General features: G+C 42.6%; 1 protein-coding gene across 4 annotated transcripts in view; it reads right to left on the reverse strand.

Annotated features, from left to right (window-relative positions):
* The window catches only part of LOC139375426 (WD repeat domain 35), a 44,159-nt gene extending 24,564 nt beyond the window's left edge, over nt 1–19,595 (reverse strand). For 2 of the 4 annotated variants that reach the window (XM_071117204.1, XM_071117206.1), the window contains exons 1-12: nt 19,248–19,595; nt 18,737–18,854; nt 17,479–17,550; nt 17,307–17,399; nt 16,659–16,787; nt 16,029–16,162; nt 15,685–15,850; nt 12,570–12,709; nt 12,088–12,213; nt 8,008–8,193; nt 4,671–4,731; nt 3,640–3,784 (exon numbers count right to left, since the gene is read on the reverse strand). In XM_071117204.1, the coding sequence (XP_070973305.1) occupies nt 3,640–3,784; nt 4,671–4,731; nt 8,008–8,193; nt 12,088–12,213; nt 12,570–12,709; nt 15,685–15,850; nt 16,029–16,162; nt 16,659–16,787; nt 17,307–17,399; nt 17,479–17,550; nt 18,737–18,854; nt 19,248–19,271 (1,394 nt within the window). In that variant the 5' untranslated portion in view covers nt 19,272–19,595. Of the gene's footprint in view, nt 1–3,639; nt 3,785–4,670; nt 4,732–6,679; nt 6,716–8,007; nt 8,194–12,087; nt 12,214–12,569; nt 12,710–15,684; nt 15,851–16,028; nt 16,163–16,658; nt 16,788–17,306; nt 17,400–17,478; nt 17,551–18,736; nt 18,855–19,247 lie in introns of all 4 variants that reach the window. The other 2 variants (XM_071117203.1, XM_071117205.1) reach the window with 2 other exon arrangements.
* Nucleotides 19,596–20,350: the final 755 nt, after the last annotated feature.

Genomic DNA, 20,350 nt, shown 5'->3' on the forward strand with positions numbered 1-20,350 from the left:
AGTGAAATGTCTATTGTTTGCTGATGATCTGGTGCTTCTGTCACCAACCAAGGAGGGCCTACAGCAGCAGCTAGATCTTCTGCACAGATTCTGCCAGACCTGGGCCCTGACAGTGAATCTCAGTAAGACCAAAATAATGGTGTTCCAAAAAAAGTCCAGTCGCCAGGACCACAAGTACAAATTCCATCTAGACACCGTTTCCCTGGAGCACACAAAAAACTATACAAACCTCGGCCTAAACATCAGCGCCACAGGTAACTTCCACATAGCTGTGAACAATCTGAGAGGCAAGAAGGGCATTCTATGCCATCAAAAGTAACATAAAATTGAACATGCCAATTAGGATCTGGCTAAAAATACTTGAACTTTTAAAAAAAGTTTGAAATATCCAATAAATGCCGTTCCACTTCATGATTGTGTCCCACTTGTTGTTGATTCTTCACAAAAAAATACAGTTTTATATCTTTATGTTTGAAGCCTGAAATGTGGCAAAAGGTCGCAAAGTTCAAGGGGGCCGAATACTTTCGCAAGGCACTGTATATGTATAATATGACATTTGTAATGTCTTTATTATTTTGTAACTTCTGTGAGTGTAATGTTCACTGTTCATTTTTTATTGTTTATTTCACTTTTGCATATTATCTACTTCACTTGCTTTGGCAATGTTAACATATGTTTCCCATGCCAATAAAGCCCCTTGAATTGAATTGACAGACAGACATGTCGAGAAAGAGAGAGACAGACAGGGAGAGAGAGAGATATCTTCCTGATATCAGCTTGAAGGAAAGTCTAATATGCTCTCTCTCTCTCTGTCTCTCTCTTGCTGTCTGTCTCTGCCCACCCAACGCCCTCTCTCTCTGCACCACTATATCTTCCTGAACCCGCCCCACCCATTTCTGTCTGGCTGTTTCTCTCTTTCTCTCCCTGTCTGTCTGTCTCTCTGACCCTCCCCATCTCTGTCTGTCTGGCAGTCTCTTTCGCATCCTGTCTGTCTGTCTGTCTGTCTGTCAGACAGGGAGAGAGAGACAGTGAGAGAGAGACAGTGAGAGAGAGAGCGTGAGAGAGAGAGAGACAGGGAGAGACAGAAAGGGAGAGAAAGAGAGACAGACAGGAAGAGAAAGACAGACAGGATGCGAAAGAGACTGCCAGACAGACATAGACAGAGATGGGGAGGGTCAGAGAGACAGACAGACAGGGAGAGAAAGAGAGAAACAGCCAGACAGAAATGGGTGGGGCGGGTTCAGGTAGATATAGTGGTGCAGAGAGAGATGGGAGAGAGGGCGTTGGGTGGGCAGAGACAGACAGCAGGAGAGAGAGACAGAGAGAGAGCATATTAGACTTTCCTTCAAGCTGATGTGTTGGCATGCCGACAGGAACATCCCTGGCAGGACAGTAGGCCCTACTCTTGCCTGTCTGTCTGAGGTCAGTATCACTGACTCACTGGTCAACCCGCCGTCTACTGTCTGTCTACTGGTTCAGGCAGATGAATGGACATTTTTCATTTCAATGTCAACACCTTGCACAGGATCAAACAAGCCAGAGACTAGGGTGGCAGGTAGCCTAGCGGTTAGAGAGGCGAGCCAGCAACCGGAGGGTTACCAGTTCGAATCCCGGGTCTGACCAGAAAAATCTGTCGGGAAGTGAGCTGGCAATCCAAGATGCCATTGACTGCCATGCAAAGGCACTTAACCTCCACAACAAGTTCTTCATGAGTGCACAATCCGGCAGTCCTCCACTCCAACTTCATCCCCCTTTGTGTTTTTCCTATTTTGTTGCATTACAACCTGTAATTTAAATAGATTTTTATTTGGATTTCATGTAATGGACATCCACAAAATAGTCCAAAGTGATGAAGTGAAATGGAAAAAAATTACTTGTTTAAATAAATTCTAAAAAAAGACCCTAAATAAGATCTGGTGCAACCAATTACCTTCAGAAGTCACATAATTAGTTAAATAAAGTCCACCTGTGTGCAATCTAAGTGTCACATGATCTGTCACATGATCTCAGTATATATACACCTGTTCTGAAAGGCCCCAGAGTCTGCAACACCACTAAGCAAGGGGCACCACCAAGCAAGCGGCACCATGAAGACCAAGGAGTTATCCAAACAGGTCAGGGACAAAGTTGTGGAGAAGTACAGATCAGGGTTGGGTTATAAAAAAATATCAGAAACATTGAACATCCCACGGAGCAACTTTAAATCAATTATTAAAAAATTGAAAGAATTTGGCACCACAACAAACCTGCCCACCAAAACTCACAGACCAGGCAAGGAGAGCATTAATCAGAGAGGCAACAAAGAGACCAAAGATAACCCTGAAGGAACTGCAAAGCTCCAAGGCGGAGATTGGAGTATCTGTCCATAGGACCACTTTAAACACTACACTCCACAGAGCTGGGCTTTACAGAAGAGTGGCCAGAAAAAAGCCATTGCTTAAAGAAAAAAATAAGCAAACACATTTGGTGTTCACCAAAAGACATGTGGGAGACACCCCAAACATATGGAACAAGGTACTCTGGTCAAGTGAGACCAAAATTGAGCTTTTTGGCCATCAATAAAAACTGGCGCAAACTCAACACCTCATCACCCCGAGAACACTATCCCACAGTGAAGCATGGTGGTGGCAGCAACATGCTATGGGGATGTTTTTCATTGGCAGGGACTGGGAAACTGGTCAGGATTGAAGGAATGATGGATGGCACTAAATACATGGAAAATCTTGAGGGAAACCTGTTTCAGTCTTCCAGAGATTTGAGACTGGGACGGTTCACCTTCCAGCAGGACAATGCCCCTAGCACACTGCTAAAGCATCACTCGAGTTGTTTAAGGGGAAACATTTTAATGTTTTGATCGGCCTAGTCAAAGCCCAGACCTCAATCCAATTGAGAATCTGTGGTATAACTTAAAGATTGTTGTACACCAGCGGAACCCATCCAACTTGAAGGAGCTAGAGCCGTTTTGCCTTGAAGAATGAGCAAAAATCCTAGTGGCTAGATGTGCCAAGCTTATTGTGTAAATCATGTTGTGTAAATCAAATTATACAAACCCCTAAAAAAATCTATTTTAATTCCAGGTTGTAAAGCAACAAAATAGGAAAAATGCCAAGGGGGGTGAATATGTTCGCAAGTCACTGTATGTGTCTTTTTTAGAGGGGTTGGGATTAAGCAGAAGTACAATTTTGGTTGGACCTCGTGTACAATTCACAAATAAAGTGATTTTCTACACCTGCATTGCATGCTGTTTGGGGTTTTAGGCTGGGTTTCTGTAATAGCATTTTGTGACATCAGCTGATGTAAGAAGGGCTTTATAAATAAATTTTATTGATTGGTTTTAATCTTAACCATCTTCTGACCCCCTTAAAAATCTGCAAAACTCACTTGTTTCATGATATTAGTGCCACAGGCCAAATCAACAGTTCAGAATAACGTCATGTCGAGGGGTGGTTCCGTTCAGTTTATTTGGTTTCATTCTGGATATTTTCTCATAAATGACAGAAGATCTTAATCTGGTTTGTTGCTCTTGTGCAAAGTGTCTGAACCTTGCCACCTGAACTTTATGGATAGAAACAGAATGAATAGAGTTGACATGATTCCCTATTCTATCCTCTGAACAGGCCCGGTACCGGCAGCACTCACCTCTCCCTACCTTCCTTCCTGGTCCTGGACACCTGGTTGATCTCCATGGCAGTTAGCTTCTTGGCCACGCGGTACTGCCAGGTGTAGAAAGCCTCCTTGGACGCAGCGATCACATGGGTCTTAGTCATGGTCACGAACAGAGGATCTGTCCGAGGTGACATGGTCCAAGGTTATTTCAGTAAACTAAGGATCCTAAATTCAATCAAAATCTGTAACCAAGGGTCGTGTTCAGTGGGACACACCGGAGCTAAACGTAGCAACAGAAACCAAAAATGTAATTATATCATTCATAAAATCAGTGAAAAACTTCACAGCTAAAATAATATTCTGACTAAATAAACAATTACATTATAATTTCCAGAAACAAAAATAGTGACAGGCACATTCTTTCAATGCAACGCTCCAGGCCCACGAAGAGGTCTCCTCGGGTCAGTGAGGAAGATTCACCACAAAGAGGAAGTATACATTCTTTACTGTTGATTCAGCATGCTCAGACACTTGGATCTCATTGAGGCTCTCCCAGCCCTCTCAGGTGACAGACTTTGAACTGCCTCCGCTATGGTCTTTGGGTAAACGTTTGGCCAGTAGCACAGACTTGGCTTGCAACGCGGGCAGAAGGAATATTACAGAATGTGTAGGAGACCTATAGATGGGGGGGAATCTTCAGGGTGTATGTCATGAACAAACCCATGAAAGGGAAGGATTGTTGGCGGGTAGAACCCCAGACGAGACAGCAGCTCTTTGAAACTGGGTGACAGATCAGCGGTAGGAAGTGCCGGGCTTTCTCATTCCAGAGGAATCTGGTACAAAACCTGCCAAAGTGTTTAAAGTATTCACATTGTCCAAAACGGCAAGGTGTCTCTCCACTGACGTGCACTTCTTGACATTTCTGACATCTACACTTTTGAAGTGTTATCAGGGAAATTGAACTAAACTATCGTTGATACATTGTGAAACAACACACTGTTCCAGTTTATTAAAACCTGCTTTAAACATAATATTCTCTTATCTTTCTAAAAAAAATCACTCACCAATGTCAATGTATTTTGAATCCAGTGGGGTCCCAATGGAGTTACAGAGAACCAGCACATACTGGAAAACAAGACAAAGTCATTCATTTCTTCAACAGTCATACAAAACTCAATCACCTTCATCATATATGGTCAAATTCAGAGGGTGTATTTTACCATACAGGGTAATATTTAGAGGGATTTACATTACCACACAGGGTTATATTTAGAGGGATTTACATTACCACACAGGGTTATATTTAGAGGGATTTACATTACCATCCAGGGTTATATTTAGAGGGATTTACATTACCACACAGGGTTATATTTAGAGGGATTTACATTACCACACAGGGTTATATTTAGAGGGATTTACATTACCACACAGGGTTATATTTAGAGGGATTTACATTACCACACAGGGTTATATTTAGATAGATTTACATTACCACACAGGGTTATATTTAGAGGGATTTACATTACCACACAGGGTTATATTTAGATGGATTTACATTACCACACAGGGTCATATTTAGAGGGATTTACATTACCACACAGGGTTATATTTAGAGGGATTTACATTACCACACAGGGTTATATTTAGAGGGATTTACATTACCACACAGGGTTATATTTAGAGGGATTTACATTACCACACAGGGTTATATTTAGAGGGATTAACATTACCACACAGGGTTATATTTAGAGGGATTTACATTACCACACAGGGTTATATTTAGAGGGATTTACATTACCACACAGGGTTATATTTAGAGGGATTTACATTACCACACAGGGTTATATTTAGAGGGATTTGCATTACCACACAGGGTTATATTTAGATAGATTTACATTACCACACAGGGTTATATTTAGAGGGATTTACATTACCACACAGGGTTATATTTAGATGGATTTACATTACCACACAGGGTCATATTTAGAGGGATTTACATTACCACACAGGGTTATATTTAGAGGGATTTACATTACCACACAGGGTTATATTTAGAGGGATTTACATTACCACACAGGGTTATATTTAGAGGGATTTACATTACCACACAGGGTTATATTTAGAGGGATTAACATTACCACACAGGGTTATATTTAGAGGGATTTACATTACCACACAGGGTTATATTTAGAGGGATTTACATTACCACACAGGGTCATATTTAGAGGGATTTACATTACCACACAGGGTTATATTTAGATGGATTTACATTACCATACAGGGTAATATTTAGAGGGATTTACATTACCACACAGGGTTATATTTAGAGGGATTTACATTACCACACAGGGTCATATTTAGAGGGCTTTACATTACCACACAGGGTTATATTTAGAGGGATTTACATTACCACACAGGGTTATATTTAGAGGGATTTACATTACCACAGGGTTATATTTAGAGGGATTTACATTACCACACAGGGTCATATTTAAAGGGATTTACATTACCACACAGGGTCATATTTAGAGGGATTTACATTACCATCCAGGGTTATATTTAGAGGGTGTACATTACCAGGGTTATATTTAGAGGGATTTACATTACCATCCAGGGTTATATTTTGAGGGATTTACATTGCCACCCAGGGTTATATTTAGAGGGATTTACATTGCCATCCAGGGTTATATTTAGAGGGATTTACATTACCATCCAGGGTTATATTTAGAGGGTGTACATTACCATCCAGGGTCATATTTAGAGGGGTTTACATTACCACACAGGGTTATATTTAGAGGGTGGACATTGACATACAGGGTAATATTTAGAGGGTGTACATTACCAGGGTCATATTTAGAGGGATTTACATTACAATCCAGGGTTATATTTAGAGGATTTACATTACCATCCAGGGTTATATTTAGAGGGATTTACATTACCACACCAGGTCATATTTAGAGGGATTTACATTACCACACAGGGTTATAGTTAGAGAGATTTACATTACGATCCAGGGTTATATTTAGAGGGTGTACATTGACATACAGGGTCATATTTAGAGGGTGTACATTACCATGGCATTATTTCCCGACTCTACGTCAGCATCCTCCTTTGTGGCAATGAATTTGAAAACAAGAGAAGGCATGACACGCAGAGAGATACTGACATGAGACTGATCAAGCTACAAGTTGTTTCTTACAGTACTTCCAAGTTCTACTTTCTCTTACTGCTTGTCAGATTTGAGTAACACTTTACTTGGAACTGTTCAAAACGGTTGGATGCTTTGAACATAATAATGTGGATGTTTGGTCAAGCCAAGTTCATTATGACGGGTCATTCAAGTCCAGTATTAGGCCTCTCCTATATCAACAACTACTCCCTTTGTAAATGTCATCTTGATTCCATTCAACATAGTTGTAAGTTAGTGCCTAGCGACCCGGCGAGGCTGCCAGTCCTTCTGCCTGTGTCGGTGTGTGTAGATGTGTATGTGTAACTTTTATTTTAACAAGGCAAGTCAATTAAGAAAAAAAAAATCTTATTTACAATGACGGTCTACTCCGGCCAAACCCAGACGACGCTGGGCCAATTGTGCGCCGCCTTATGGGACTCTCAATCACGGCCCGGTTGTGATACAGCCTGGATTCGAACCAGGGTGTCTGTAGGGACGCCTCTGGCACTGAGATGCAGTGCCTTAGACCACTGTGCCACTCGGGAGCCCTGTACCAGTGTGTACCTGTGTATGTACCAGTGTGTGTGTACCTGTGTGTGTCAGACAGTGTGTGTACCTGTGGATGTGTGTGTGTACCAGTACCAGTGTGTGTACCTGTGGGTGTACCTGGGTGTGTGTGTACCAGTACTAGTGTGTGTACCAGACAGTGTGTGTACAAGTGTGTGTACCTGGGTGTGTGCGTGTGTACCAGTACTAGTGTGTGTACCAGACAGTGTGTGTACCAGTGTATGTACTTCTGTGTGTGTACCTGTACCAGTGCGTGTGTACCAGACAGTGTGTGTACCAGTGTGTGTGTACCAGTGTGTGTACCTGGGTGTGTGCGTGTGTACCAGTACTAGTGTGTGTACCAGTGTATGTACTTCTGTGTGTGTACCTGTATCAGTGTGTGTGTGTACCAGACAATGTGTGTACCTGTGTGTGTACCAGTGTATGTACTTCTGTGTGTGTACCAGACAGTGTGTGTACCAGTGTGTGTACCTGTATCAGTGTGTGTGTACCAGACAGTGTGTGTACCAGGGTATGTACTTCTGTGTGTGTACCTGTACCAGTGTGTGTGTACCAGACAGTGTGTGTACCAGTGTGTGTACCTGCATCAGTGTGTGTGTACCAGACAGTGTGTGTACCTGTATCAGTGTGTGTGTACCAGACAGTGTGTGTACCAGTGTGTGTACCTGTGGGTGTGTGTCATCTGCCTTGGTGGCCAGGATGCAGAAGTCTCCAGACGTGGTGATGGACATGAGGCTCTTGACGTACTTGACAAACTTCTCGTTGTTCTTGGTGTCCCAGAACACCACACAGTACTCCAGCCGGTCAGGCTTGGTATAGGCATACACCACTGTGTTGGAGCAGTAGCCCCACTGTTGAGACAGAGAAACAGAGACAGAGAGAGATGAGACGGAGAGTAAATCAGTGGTGTGTATTCATGAATGCCAATGGAAGCCAGGCTTTCCCCAAATACTTGACCAATAAAACAAATATATATATATTTTTAAAATGATCTTTCGTCTTTCTGTGTTTTCATTACTTTGCTGAATCTACAGTATCTCACAGTAGAAATCACACAAGAGAAGGAAACAGCACCTCTCTGTCTCAGCATGTGTAGACCATGTATCTGATGCTGTCTGGACAGTGAAACAGCACCTCGCTGTCTCAGTATGTGTAGACCATGTATCTGATGCTGTCTGGACAGTGAAACAGCACCTCTCTGTCTCAGTATGTGTAGACCATGAATCTGATGCTATCTGGACAGTGAAACAGCACCTCTCTGTCTCAGTATGTGTAGACCATGTATCTGATGCTGTCTGGACAGTGAAACAGTACCTCTCTCTCTCAGTATGTGTAGACCATGTATCTGATGCTATCTGGACAGTGAAACAGCACCTGTCTGTCTCAGTATGTGTAGACCATGTATCTGATGCTATATGGACAGTGAAACAGCACCTCTCTGTCTCAGTATGTGTAGACCATGAATCTGATGCTATCTGGACAGTGAAACAGCACCTCTCTGTCTCAGTATGTGTAGACCATGTATCTGATGCTGTCTGGACAGTGAAACAGCACCTCTCTGTCTCAGTATGTGTAGACCATGTATCTGATGCTATCTGGACAGTGAAACAGCACCCCTCTGTCTCAGTATGTGTAGACCATGTATCTGATGCTGTCTGGACAGTGAAACAGCACCTCTCTGTCTCAGTATGTGTAGACCATGTATCTGATGCTGTCTGGACAGTGAAACAGCACCTCTCTCTCTCAGTATGTGTAGACCATGTATATGTCTGAACAGTGAAACAGCACCTCTCTGTCTCAGTATGTGTAGACCATGTATCTGATGCTATCTGGACAGTGAAACAGCACCTCTCTGTCTCAGTATGTGTAGACCATGTATCTGATGCTGTCTGGACAGTGAAACAGCACCTCTCTGTCTCAGTATGTGTAGACCATGTATCTGTCTGGACAGTGAAACAGCACCTCTCTGTCTCAGTATGTGTAGACCATGTATCTGATGCTATCTGGACAGTGAAACAGCACCTCTCTGTCTCAGTATGTGTAGACCATGAATCTGATGCTATCTGGACAGTGAAACAGCACCTCTCTGTCTCAGTATGTGTAGATCATGTATCTGATGCTGTCTGGACAAAAAGAACATGACATGTTGCCATCGTCACATTTGATTGATGCCAGAAAGCATTTGACCTCCCTTAACATTGAAATAAATAAACTATTAGCCTATTAGCTCAACTGTGGTTAGTCCTGGTGCTGCAAAACACCCCAGAGGGAGGCCATTTTGGATTTGGAGTCACACCAACTGTAGGAGCCAAATAGATCATATTGTATATTTGCATGTTTCCAATTCATGATGCATTCCTGTTGTTTGTGTGTTTGCCATTGATCCCCTGTCAAGTCTGTGTTCCCCCTCTTCTGGCCAATGGAGAATACAGTTACCTGCTCCATGGCCTACTGGGAGTGACTGGAATGGCAGCACAGTCTTTTGACCATACAACACCATTTTTACCATGCTGTTTGTTTCTTTAGTTTAATGATCAGAATATGTTTTGGTAGAATTCTATAAATGTTTTGTATCCAGAAGAACAACAAATAGATGCATTATTATTTTCAACTTGAATCAAACTCTGGACATTGGATATGTCTGCGTCAAGACAAACATTTCACCACTCTCCATTGTGGCTAAAGGATCAGAATGGAAATTGTATTGGGACAATTGTATTGGACAATTTAACCACTACACCAACCAAATCACATGAAAAGCAAAACATAATTGTTTCTGGTGTGCTTGTGTTGATGTCCTGCAGTAGCTAGCTAGCTAAATCGTCCCTTTCCCAAGCCATGTACGGAGATGGCGATTTGGACTGAATTCTCCATACAGGCCAATGAGTATAAAGGTGATTCTGATCTAACTATAAATTAATATATTGTGCCACCGGCCTGAGACGATTAGCCTAGTAGACCCACGTTAACTAGCTAGCTAACTTAGCTGGTTCATTGTTTCCCATGAGAGGAAGCTAGGCTAGTAGGCATTTTATCTAGGGAGCCTATCACAACAAAAAGTTAAAGCGTGTACTACTGTACGACAGAGTCAGATGAGTTTAGACGAGACTGACTTTATGACCTAAATTATCCTATTTACACTTTGTAGTCAATTTTGTCAACTAGAATAACTTTTTCCTGACTCATATCGATGCCACATAGCCCATTTTCAAAGTGATTTGTTGCTTTTTAAAGGCAGTCACTCTTTAACCTGGGGCAGCAGGTAGCCTAGTGGTTATAGCATTGGGCCAGTAACCGAAAGGTAACTGAGCAGACAAGGTAAAAATCTGTCGTTCTGCCCCTGAACAAGGCAGTTAATCCACTGTTCCCCGGTAGGCCGTCATTGAAAATAAGAATTTGTTCTTAACTGACTTGCCTAGTTAAATAAAGGATTAAAAAATGTAATAATGTTTGAAGTTGAAACGGTGCTGGAGGTAGTGCTCCTGTTGTTTATGTGCTGACTTGCAATAACTCTCCGGGGTTGTAAATCAGTTGTTTAACGGATTAACTTGCTTGCCCATGCTGCAGGTCATGCAACTATTCGTTAAATGCTATAGTTGCTTTGTGGACTTCACCGGACTCTCCGGTTTTGTGATGAAACAAATGTGTGGTTGAATTTATTCTGCCTTGTTGTATATCACGGTGGCGTATTAACGAACGGGTTACAGAGCAAACAACACAATTATCACATCACAGGTTGCAATATGGCTTGGCTTCCCCAGTGATTGTACCCATGCACTGCTACTGGACAGAATAAAAGCATTTTTAAAAGAATACTACAGTAGGTACAGTAAGTACTGGTTACAACAGAGCTGTGTCATCTCTGCTAGTGTTCATTTTGTTAGTATCTTTAACTCAGGGGTCTCTAACAGGTCGATAGCTACCAGTAGCTCGCAGACCACCTATGAGTCGCTCCCCAAACAATTCTGAAAGTGCATGCAATTTTCACTTGTTCTACCGCAAACTGTCATAAATACATCTCAAAAGTATCAAGACTCCGCAAGCTCTCAGCTACTATCTAATCAACACAACATTGACGTTGTGGCTTAGTGGCTTAAAAAGCTAAACCTAATACAATATTTCCCATTTCCGTCTGTGTGGTGTAAGGGCGTTTCTCTATCATTCTGTGTCGACTGCTGTGTTTGGCTAGAGGTGTTCCTGTAAATGCCTACCGGATTGATGCATATAATCATGATATGATTCTGACATGAAGGCTTTTTTGTTGTTGTTGTAGTTAACATTTAATTGAGAAGGTTTTCAGGAAAGCCTTTCCATCTACCAGAAGACATTGTCGTTAGATAGCATTCTCATGGCATGACGTTGCTTCCTCAATGGTATCAAATACTAAATCACTGATGCATTCTGTTCATGTATTATGAGAAACTTAAATAAAAATGTTGCAATACGTTTAATAAATGTTTTAAAACAGCCACACTATGTGTTCTAAGCATCAAACTGCTTAAACTGTTGAATTCTGTTTTAACGTCTGTATTCTGTGATTCCGTCTGCATTCTCCGCATCGCCGATTTTATGAGACCCTAAACGGGCCTACCTCTCACACTAAAATCATTTTCATTTTCATATTAATCTCCATTTACTAACGGCTTGTGTTAACAGTTTTTAAAACACAGAGAATTTAACCAAAGTACAAGAAACCCTGTTACCCCTTCGAGCAGAGCCGATTATTAACCAGATGATTGTTTTACCTTGTAATCGGGCCTTATGTTGGCAAAGTAAATGTAGGAGTCAACAGCCAGTCCAATCCTCAGTCCTCCCCCTTCCCAAGCCACCTCTGTCATCTGCTTGCCAGGTACCTTCAATGTTCGCAAATGCTATGCAAAAGGGAGTAAAAATTGCTTTGGTCAAACGCCATATAGCCTAATGACAATATTGTGTACTCTGTAGGGGCCGAATCCTAACTGGAGATCTACGCAACTGGAGTCACATAGAATCCTTTTGACATCAATGCCAATCTGCCACAACTTTGTATTCATACAACTTATTAAATAACTTTTTATTTACACAAACTTAATTTATTTCGGTGAGTATCATTCAGTCTAACTCAGAAAGCCGGTTGACTTAAACTAAAAACAAGTCATGTTTGCCTGCAACTTTCCACATTGCCAGGGAACATCTGAAAGCTATGCTATGAGAGAGGTTGGCGTCTAGGATGTCCTGGCTCTCTCACCTCTCCGAATGGGGTGTAGAACTGCACCACGTTGACCTCCTTCTCCATGCCCCTCAGGGAGCCTGCCACAGCCAGCACGCTGCCACACTGGTTCCACTGGATACTGGCCACGTTCATCAGTGTGTCTATGAACACTGGGCCTGGAGATGGTCAGGAGAAAGGGTTTACAAGGAAGGGGAATTGGCGGTGGAGCGAGGACCTTCATTGTCATTATCACGATATTACCCCAAACTTACTCAAATGTAACCAACTTAGCCAGGGGTTTCCACCCAGCAGGCAAAACTGATTGGAATGATGTTAAAATGAAAACATGTAAATATCTCTTTTACAGTTTAGACCTTGAGGTTCTGGCATAATTTGACAATAAGTCATTACAGCCGACATTTGACTGTCAAGGATTCTGCAATCTCTACATAGCTCCATTTGCTCCCGCCGCATTCAGCTCGCTCCCCATTCCACCCCCTTCCCATTCCCCTCACCCCTTTCTAACTCCGCATTCCACCCCCTCAATATTCCCCTCACCCCTTTCTAACTCCGCATTCCACCCCCTCAATATTCCCCTCACCCCTTTCTAACTCCGCATTCCACCCCCTCAATATTCCCCTCACCCCCCATTCCACCCCCTCATCCCCATTCCACCCCCTCAATATTCCCCTCACCCCCCATTCCACCCCCTCATCCCCATTCCACCCCCTCAATATTCCCCTCACGCCACTCAAACTCCCCATTCCCCTTTCTAACTCCCCATTCCACCCCCTCCCCATTCCCCTTTCTAACTCCCCATTCCACCCCCTCCCCATTCCCCTTTCTAACTCCCCATTCCACCCCCTTCCCATTCCCCTTTCTAACTCCCCATTCCACCCCTCCCCATTCCCCTTTCTAACTCCCCATTCCACCCCCTCCCCATTCCCCTTTCTAACTCCCCATTCCACCCCCTCCCCATTCCCCTTTCTAACTCCCCATTCCACCCCCTCCCCATTCCCCTTTCTAACTCCCCATTCCACCCCCTCCCCATTGCCCTTTCTAACTCCCCATTCCACCCCCTCCCATTCCCCTTTCTAACTCCCCATTCCCCCCCCTCCCCATTCCCCTTTCTAACTCCCCATTCCACCCCTCCCCCTATCTAACTCCCCATTCCACCCCTCCCCCTATCTAACTCCCCATTCCACCCCCTCATCCCCATTCCACCCCCTCAATTTTCCCCTCACGCCTTTCAAACTCCCCATTCCACCCCCTCCCCATTCCCCTTTCTAACTCCCCATTCCACCCCCTTCCCATTCCCCTTTCTAACTCCCCATTCCACCCCTCCCCATTCCCCTTTCTAACTCCCCATTCCACCCCCTCCCCATTCCCCTTTCTAACTCCCCATTCCACCCCCTCCCCATTCCCCTTTCTAACTCCCCATTCCACCCCCTCCCCATTCCCCTTTCTAACTCCCCATTCCACCCCCTCCCCATTCCCCTTTCTAACTCCACATTCCACCCCCTCCCCCTTTCCACCCCCTCCCCATTCCCCTTTCTAACTCCCCATTCCACCCCCTCCCCATTCCCCTTTCTAACTCCCCATTCCACCCCTCCCCATTCCCCTTTCTAACTCCCCATTCCACCCCCTCCCCATTCCCCTTTCTAACTCCCCATTCCACCCCCTCCCCATTCCCCTTTCTAACTCCCCATTCCACCCCCTCCCCCTATCTAACTCCCCATTCCACCCCATTTCCCTTTCTAACTCCCCATTCCACCCCCTCCCCATTTTCAGTTCTGCCCACACATTTTCTATAGGATTGAGGTCAGGTCTTTGTGATGGCCACTCCAATACCTTGACTTGTCCTTACGCCATTTTGCCACAACTTTGGAAGTATGCTTGGGGTCATTGTTCATTTGGAAGACCCATTTGCGACCAAGTTTTAACTTCCTGACTGAAGTCTTGAGATGTTGCTTCAATATAGCCACATACTTTTCCTTTCTCATGATGCCATCTATTTTGTGAAGTGCACCAGTCCCTCCTGCAGCAAAGCACCCCCACAACATGATGCTGCCACTCCCGTGCTTCACGGTTGGGATGGTGTTCTTCAGCTTGCAAGCCTCCCCCTTTTTCCTCCAAACATAACGATGGTCATTATGGCCAAATAGTTATTTTTTGGATATAGATACTTTTGTACCAAGATCCTTTTGAACCTGTTTTCTCCAGCATCTTCACAGGGTCGTTTGCTGTTGTCCTGGGATTGATTTGCAATTGTCGCAGCAAAGTACGTTCATCTTTAGGAGACAGAACGCGTCTCCTTCCTGAGCGGTATGATGGCTGTGTGGTCCCATGGTGTTTATACTTGTGTACTATTGTGTGTACAGATGAACATGGTACCTTCAGGCGTTTGGAAATTGCTCCCAGTGATGAACCAGACTTGTGGAGGTCTACAATCTTTTTTTTTTTAGGTCTTGGCTGATTTCCCCATGATGTCAAGCAAAGAGGTACGGAGTTTGAAGGTAGGCCTTGAAATACATCCACAGGTACACCTCCAATTGACTCAAATTATGTCAATTAGCCTATCAGAAGCTTCTAAAGCCATGACATCATTTTCTAAGCTGTTTAAAGGCACAGTCAACTTAGTGTATGTTAACTTCTGAGCCACTGGAATTGTGATACAGTGAATTAGAATTGAAACAATTGTTGGAAAAATTACTTGTGTCATGCACAAAGTAGATGCCATAACCGACTTGCCAACACTATAGTTTGTTAACAAGAAATTTGTGGAGTGGTTGAAAAACAAGTTTTAATGACTCCAACCTAAGTGTATGTAAACTTCCGACTTCAACTGTACATACACACATACATATATTTTTTTTTAAACGTATTTATTATATTTTCCTTAATTATTTTCCACTACCTTAACCACCCTTCTACCCATTGGAACAAACTAATGAACAACAACACCCAGGCTTCTACTTCCAGCTTATACATACTATATATATTTTATGAACACAATCTATTTAACAATAGTTCTATTTTGTCCTTCCTCTACCCTCAACCATCTTTTTCTGATGTCCATCCAGTTTGATTTCTATTTGCCATATATTTTTAACTGTGCTGTTTCACAAAAGTTCTTGACCAATTCACTCACTTTCATCACTCTCGTATCGCATGACCTGACACCGTCCGTTATCGAAGCAGATGGCCAGGCAGGGGCAGTCTGGCTCCACGTAGCCCTCTGACCCTGCGTACCAGTGGATCCCTGCGATACTGATGGCTCCAGTCACGTTGTGCAGACAGCTGACCGTCATCTTCATCTGCAACATAATGAGTATCTCTAAGTCTCCTAGAACTATGTTATCCACTCTTCAGAAGTGGGGTTGCATTAAACACTCTAGAACAATTAAAATGTGCACCTTTACTAAGTGTACAAAAAGCGCTATCCATCGTTACTTTTGGGGAGTTGCTATCTTTTTCAAAGGCTACCAGACTTACTATGAAGTTTCCCTGATTGTCGTAGATGTGGATTTCTCCATTGGCCATCCCAAAAAGGAGGATCTTGCTATCTGGCGACCAGGCCACGTGAGCGAGCTGAATTCCCTTGAGCTCTTTCCCCCAGATTCGGTTACCTAAAAAGACAAAACAGATCCATTATAAAACAACCACGTGCCATATTCGTCATGATGCTTTTCTCATTACCATTATACGGCAGGGTGGCCTAGTGGTTAGAGCATTGGACTAGTAACCGGAAGGTTGCAAGTTCAAACCCCCAAGCTGACAAGGTACAAATCTGTCGTTCTGCCCCTGAACAGGCAGTTAGGCCGTCTGTTCCTAGGCCGTCATTGAAAATAAGAATTTGTTCTTAACTGACTTGCCTAGTTAAATAAAGGTACAATTTTTAAAAATAAATACAATGGGTGTGAGAAAGCAACGGCAATCCAATGACAACTTGTTCTGACTGTTAAAACTGAAATAACCCGATGGGCCCAGTGCATGAATTAGAAAAACAATTCTTAGGTCATCCTCTTTATGGAAGTGTTTCTTAGCCCAAGACTAGGCTTAATCTCTGTTTGGGAAAACGAACCAAACTGTCCAGACAGACGTGTTAAAGAGAGGAGCACTTACCATCTACAGATCCAACAATGACTGCCCCGTCCTCGTAAACAATACAAATCTTCTGGCCGTCTGCATTCCAACTCATGCTCCTCACCACGGACTTGTTCCTGTTGTTAATCATCTCCTCGTACCAGCAGCCTATTCACACACCATATCATTATAATCATCACATAGTCCCACACCATATCATTATAATCATCACATAGTCCCACACCATATCATTATAATCATCACATAGTCCCACAATCATTATAATCATCACATAGTCCCACAATCATTATAATCATCACATAGTCCCACAATCATTATAATCATCACATAGTCACACACCATATCATTATAATCATCACATAGTCACACAATCATTATAATCATCACATAGTCCCACACCATATCATTATAATCATCACATAGTCCCACAATCATTATAATCATCACATAGTCCCACACCATATCATTATGTCATAATAGTCAACAGAAATGGACAACACTGAGATGGCTTCAAGATGGCTGAAGTGTTTCTCTGACTTGACATATCCTTCAAGTGTAACACGCCTACAGTCTTTCTGACCACAGGCATCCTGATGGATCTTGTGTTTTACCAACCCCCCCCCCATGCATTATTATCAGTAAATGTGACTATACAGTGTAGCCTACCTTTGTAGAGCATCCACACAATAATGAGACCATTCTGGTCACTCGTGGTGAGCTTCTGGTACTGCTCATTCCACGTCACAACCTGGACTGCACCTGTGTCATACCAAACAACAAACAGAGTTCAGAGGTCCCACTGGCTCCCAGAAAGAGGCATACATAGCGCTTTACTTACCACTGTGGCCTTCAAGTGTCTGATTCATTGACAAATTGCTGGGTGCTGCAAGTCCTTTGAGTTTGGCATCGTCTGTTGAAAGTTCACAGCGCCAATGAGAACAAGAGGTCATGTTTTTTTTTTGTGTGTGTTTGTACAATTACAACACTATTGTTTAGGCTAATTACATATATAGGACACTCCTAATTCCTTTATAGGATACTAGTACAGTAATTCCTAACACTAAGTAATTATTCCTTAAGTGTTTCTTCTTCTCTGGATACAAAAGGTGCACATTTTTGCATGATTTGAAATGCTCAAGCCTAAACCAAGCCAATCTCGTCCATATATTTACATATCCAATTCATATATTTATATATTCTTAATTCCATTCCTTTACTTAGATTTGTGTGCATTAGGTATCTGTCGTGAAATTGTTAGATATTACTGCACTGTCGGAAGTAGAAGCACAAGCATTTCGCTACACCCGCAATAACATCTGCTAAACACGTGTATGTGACCAATAACATTTGATTTGATTATCTAGCCTATAGTGAGTTAAATAAGCCTGTCAACATCACAAGCTGCTTGAATCATACCATAGCTCTAAAGTAGCCTAATACAGAGAAGCCCGAACAAATTAGTTCCTAACACCATTATGCTGCACTTCCACCTAAGACTTACCCCACACCAGTGTTTTATGTTATTGTGGGCTCTAGTATAATTGTGTTTCCATCGGGAGTGTGACACTAAAGACTTGGGGTGAGTAGAATCAACAACCTCTGCATCACAAAGACAGTTGCTTTGTGACAAGGCATTAAAAGTCCACAGTTAGCCAAGTCAGAGCAAGTCCGCCAGGGCCATGGTCCCATGAGACATTCGTGCCAATGGAAACAGAAACGTCTGAGCCCTTTAGGTAACACACGGGGGTAAAGCTCAGATAGAAACTCACCCTCCTACTTTCTAATTGACATAATACTGCTGGCAGAGTATGTCTACTGTTGCCAAGCTCATTTCGGTTTTAAATTGTTTTTCACACACAATTAGCTACTCTAGCTCTGTTTCACAAACATTTGGAATCTGAGAGGCAGGTAGCATCACGGTTGAGAGCATTGAGCCACTAAACCTAATTGCTCCTGTAAGTCACTCTGGATAAAAGTGTCTGCTAAATAACTAAAATTAATCTGAATCAAATGGGTTTGTAAACATTGCATAACATAGCTCAGGTGGTACTATCCAATCTCAACTTGAGGTAACTTGTGTTGGAAAGCCAATTCACCTGTCTGTGTCTCCAGCTTCAGGACTTTGAGAAGACCCTCATCCCCTCCACAGGCTATAAAGCCTTGGTCTTTGTTCCATGACACACACTTCAGCCGTATGTTGTTGGGGATGGCAATCTGAGAGGGGAAGAGGATTGTACATTTAGATCAAATTGATTATAACTGGTTGTTACTGTTGTAGGCAAAAGGGACATTGATTGTATTGCTTATGCCAACAGGCTCTGAAAAATGTGTCTGCTATCACAGGTAGTAAGTAGTAACATGCACTAACGTTAGTTTGTATGACTAACGTTAGTTTGCCGGTCTCATAACTAGCTAGCTAGCAGTAAATGGCTGGCTCAAGCATGCAAGAGACTATGTGCATGATGGTGATGAATAGAATATTAATCATAATGGCATGTTGATGCGGTTCTCGTCTTGATAGGCAACAACAAGTGAGAGACGTATGGAAGCTTCACGCGTATCAACAAAACTATCTGACAGCTAAATGTCACCGAAATGGATGCCTACCTTCTTACTGAGATAAATAAACATCGTTGCTGCCAAGTGACCCAACACACGTTCACTAGAATTTGCTTGCTAAAGCTAACATTAGCCAGCTAGCAATGTTAGAGAGCAAACGATAGCAACTTGCTAGCTAGCTTATTGAAGTAACGTTAGCTAGCTGGAGATTCAGTCACCGTTGACAAACAAACTATTGTAGAATATAGCTAGCAAACTCCGCGCAAAATACATTCATAGGTGAGAATATATTGCATCTCATAACTATGGGTTTCCTTCATAAACTAAATTCACAAGCCAGCTTTCGTTGCAGAACATCGACGTCGCTTTCATCGGTATCCCTGGTAACCACACACCGGAAAGCTCTTCATCGGGGCTTCCGCTCTCAACATTGTGGTAATTGTAGTCCATCATTATTTATATCTGTGTTGTGTTGTAGTCCTTGTTCGTTGCGCTCCCTTCGGCATGTTTGTCTCTTTATTCCAAGTTTATTATCTCCATGCACTGTTCCCATTTGTGTATGTTAACACTTCTGAAACGGGAAATGCCAGAGCCATGTATTAGAATATCTACAGTATGGCTCAGTCTGGGAAATGTTTGGCAACATTATGTGCATCCTTTTTAATCATTCAGCTAGTCTGTAAAATTCCTTGGTCATGTATGGCTCTCAGTTGGTAGGTCATGGTGCTTGACACCAGGGTTGAGGGTTTGACTCACACGACCACCCATACATGAAAATGTAGTTACAACTGTATTCACTTTGGATGTAAGTATGCAAGCATGACCTAAAGTTGCTTTGGATAAAAGTGTCTGCGAAATGCCATATATACACTTGACAATCACTTTTCAGTCTCTCCTTTTTTTAGGGGGGTTAATTATTCTCCATACAAATTGTTTAGTAGCTGGTGGACTTGGAGACAGCCAGCAAATGTATTTCTTATGTTTTTTTTATATTGTGCTTGACGTATATATACAGCACATGCATGTAGCACTTTAATCTTTATGACAAAAAAATACAGACAGAAACAATGTTAATATGAGATTTGTTCAAAATATGTATTTAATGTGTACATTTGTACAAATATCCAAAATAGAACACTAGAAAATAGAAC

Source organism: Oncorhynchus clarkii, chromosome 19 (genome assembly GCF_045791955.1).
Source record: "Oncorhynchus clarkii lewisi isolate Uvic-CL-2024 chromosome 19, UVic_Ocla_1.0, whole genome shotgun sequence".
Taxonomy (NCBI): domain Eukaryota; kingdom Metazoa; phylum Chordata; class Actinopteri; order Salmoniformes; family Salmonidae; genus Oncorhynchus; species Oncorhynchus clarkii.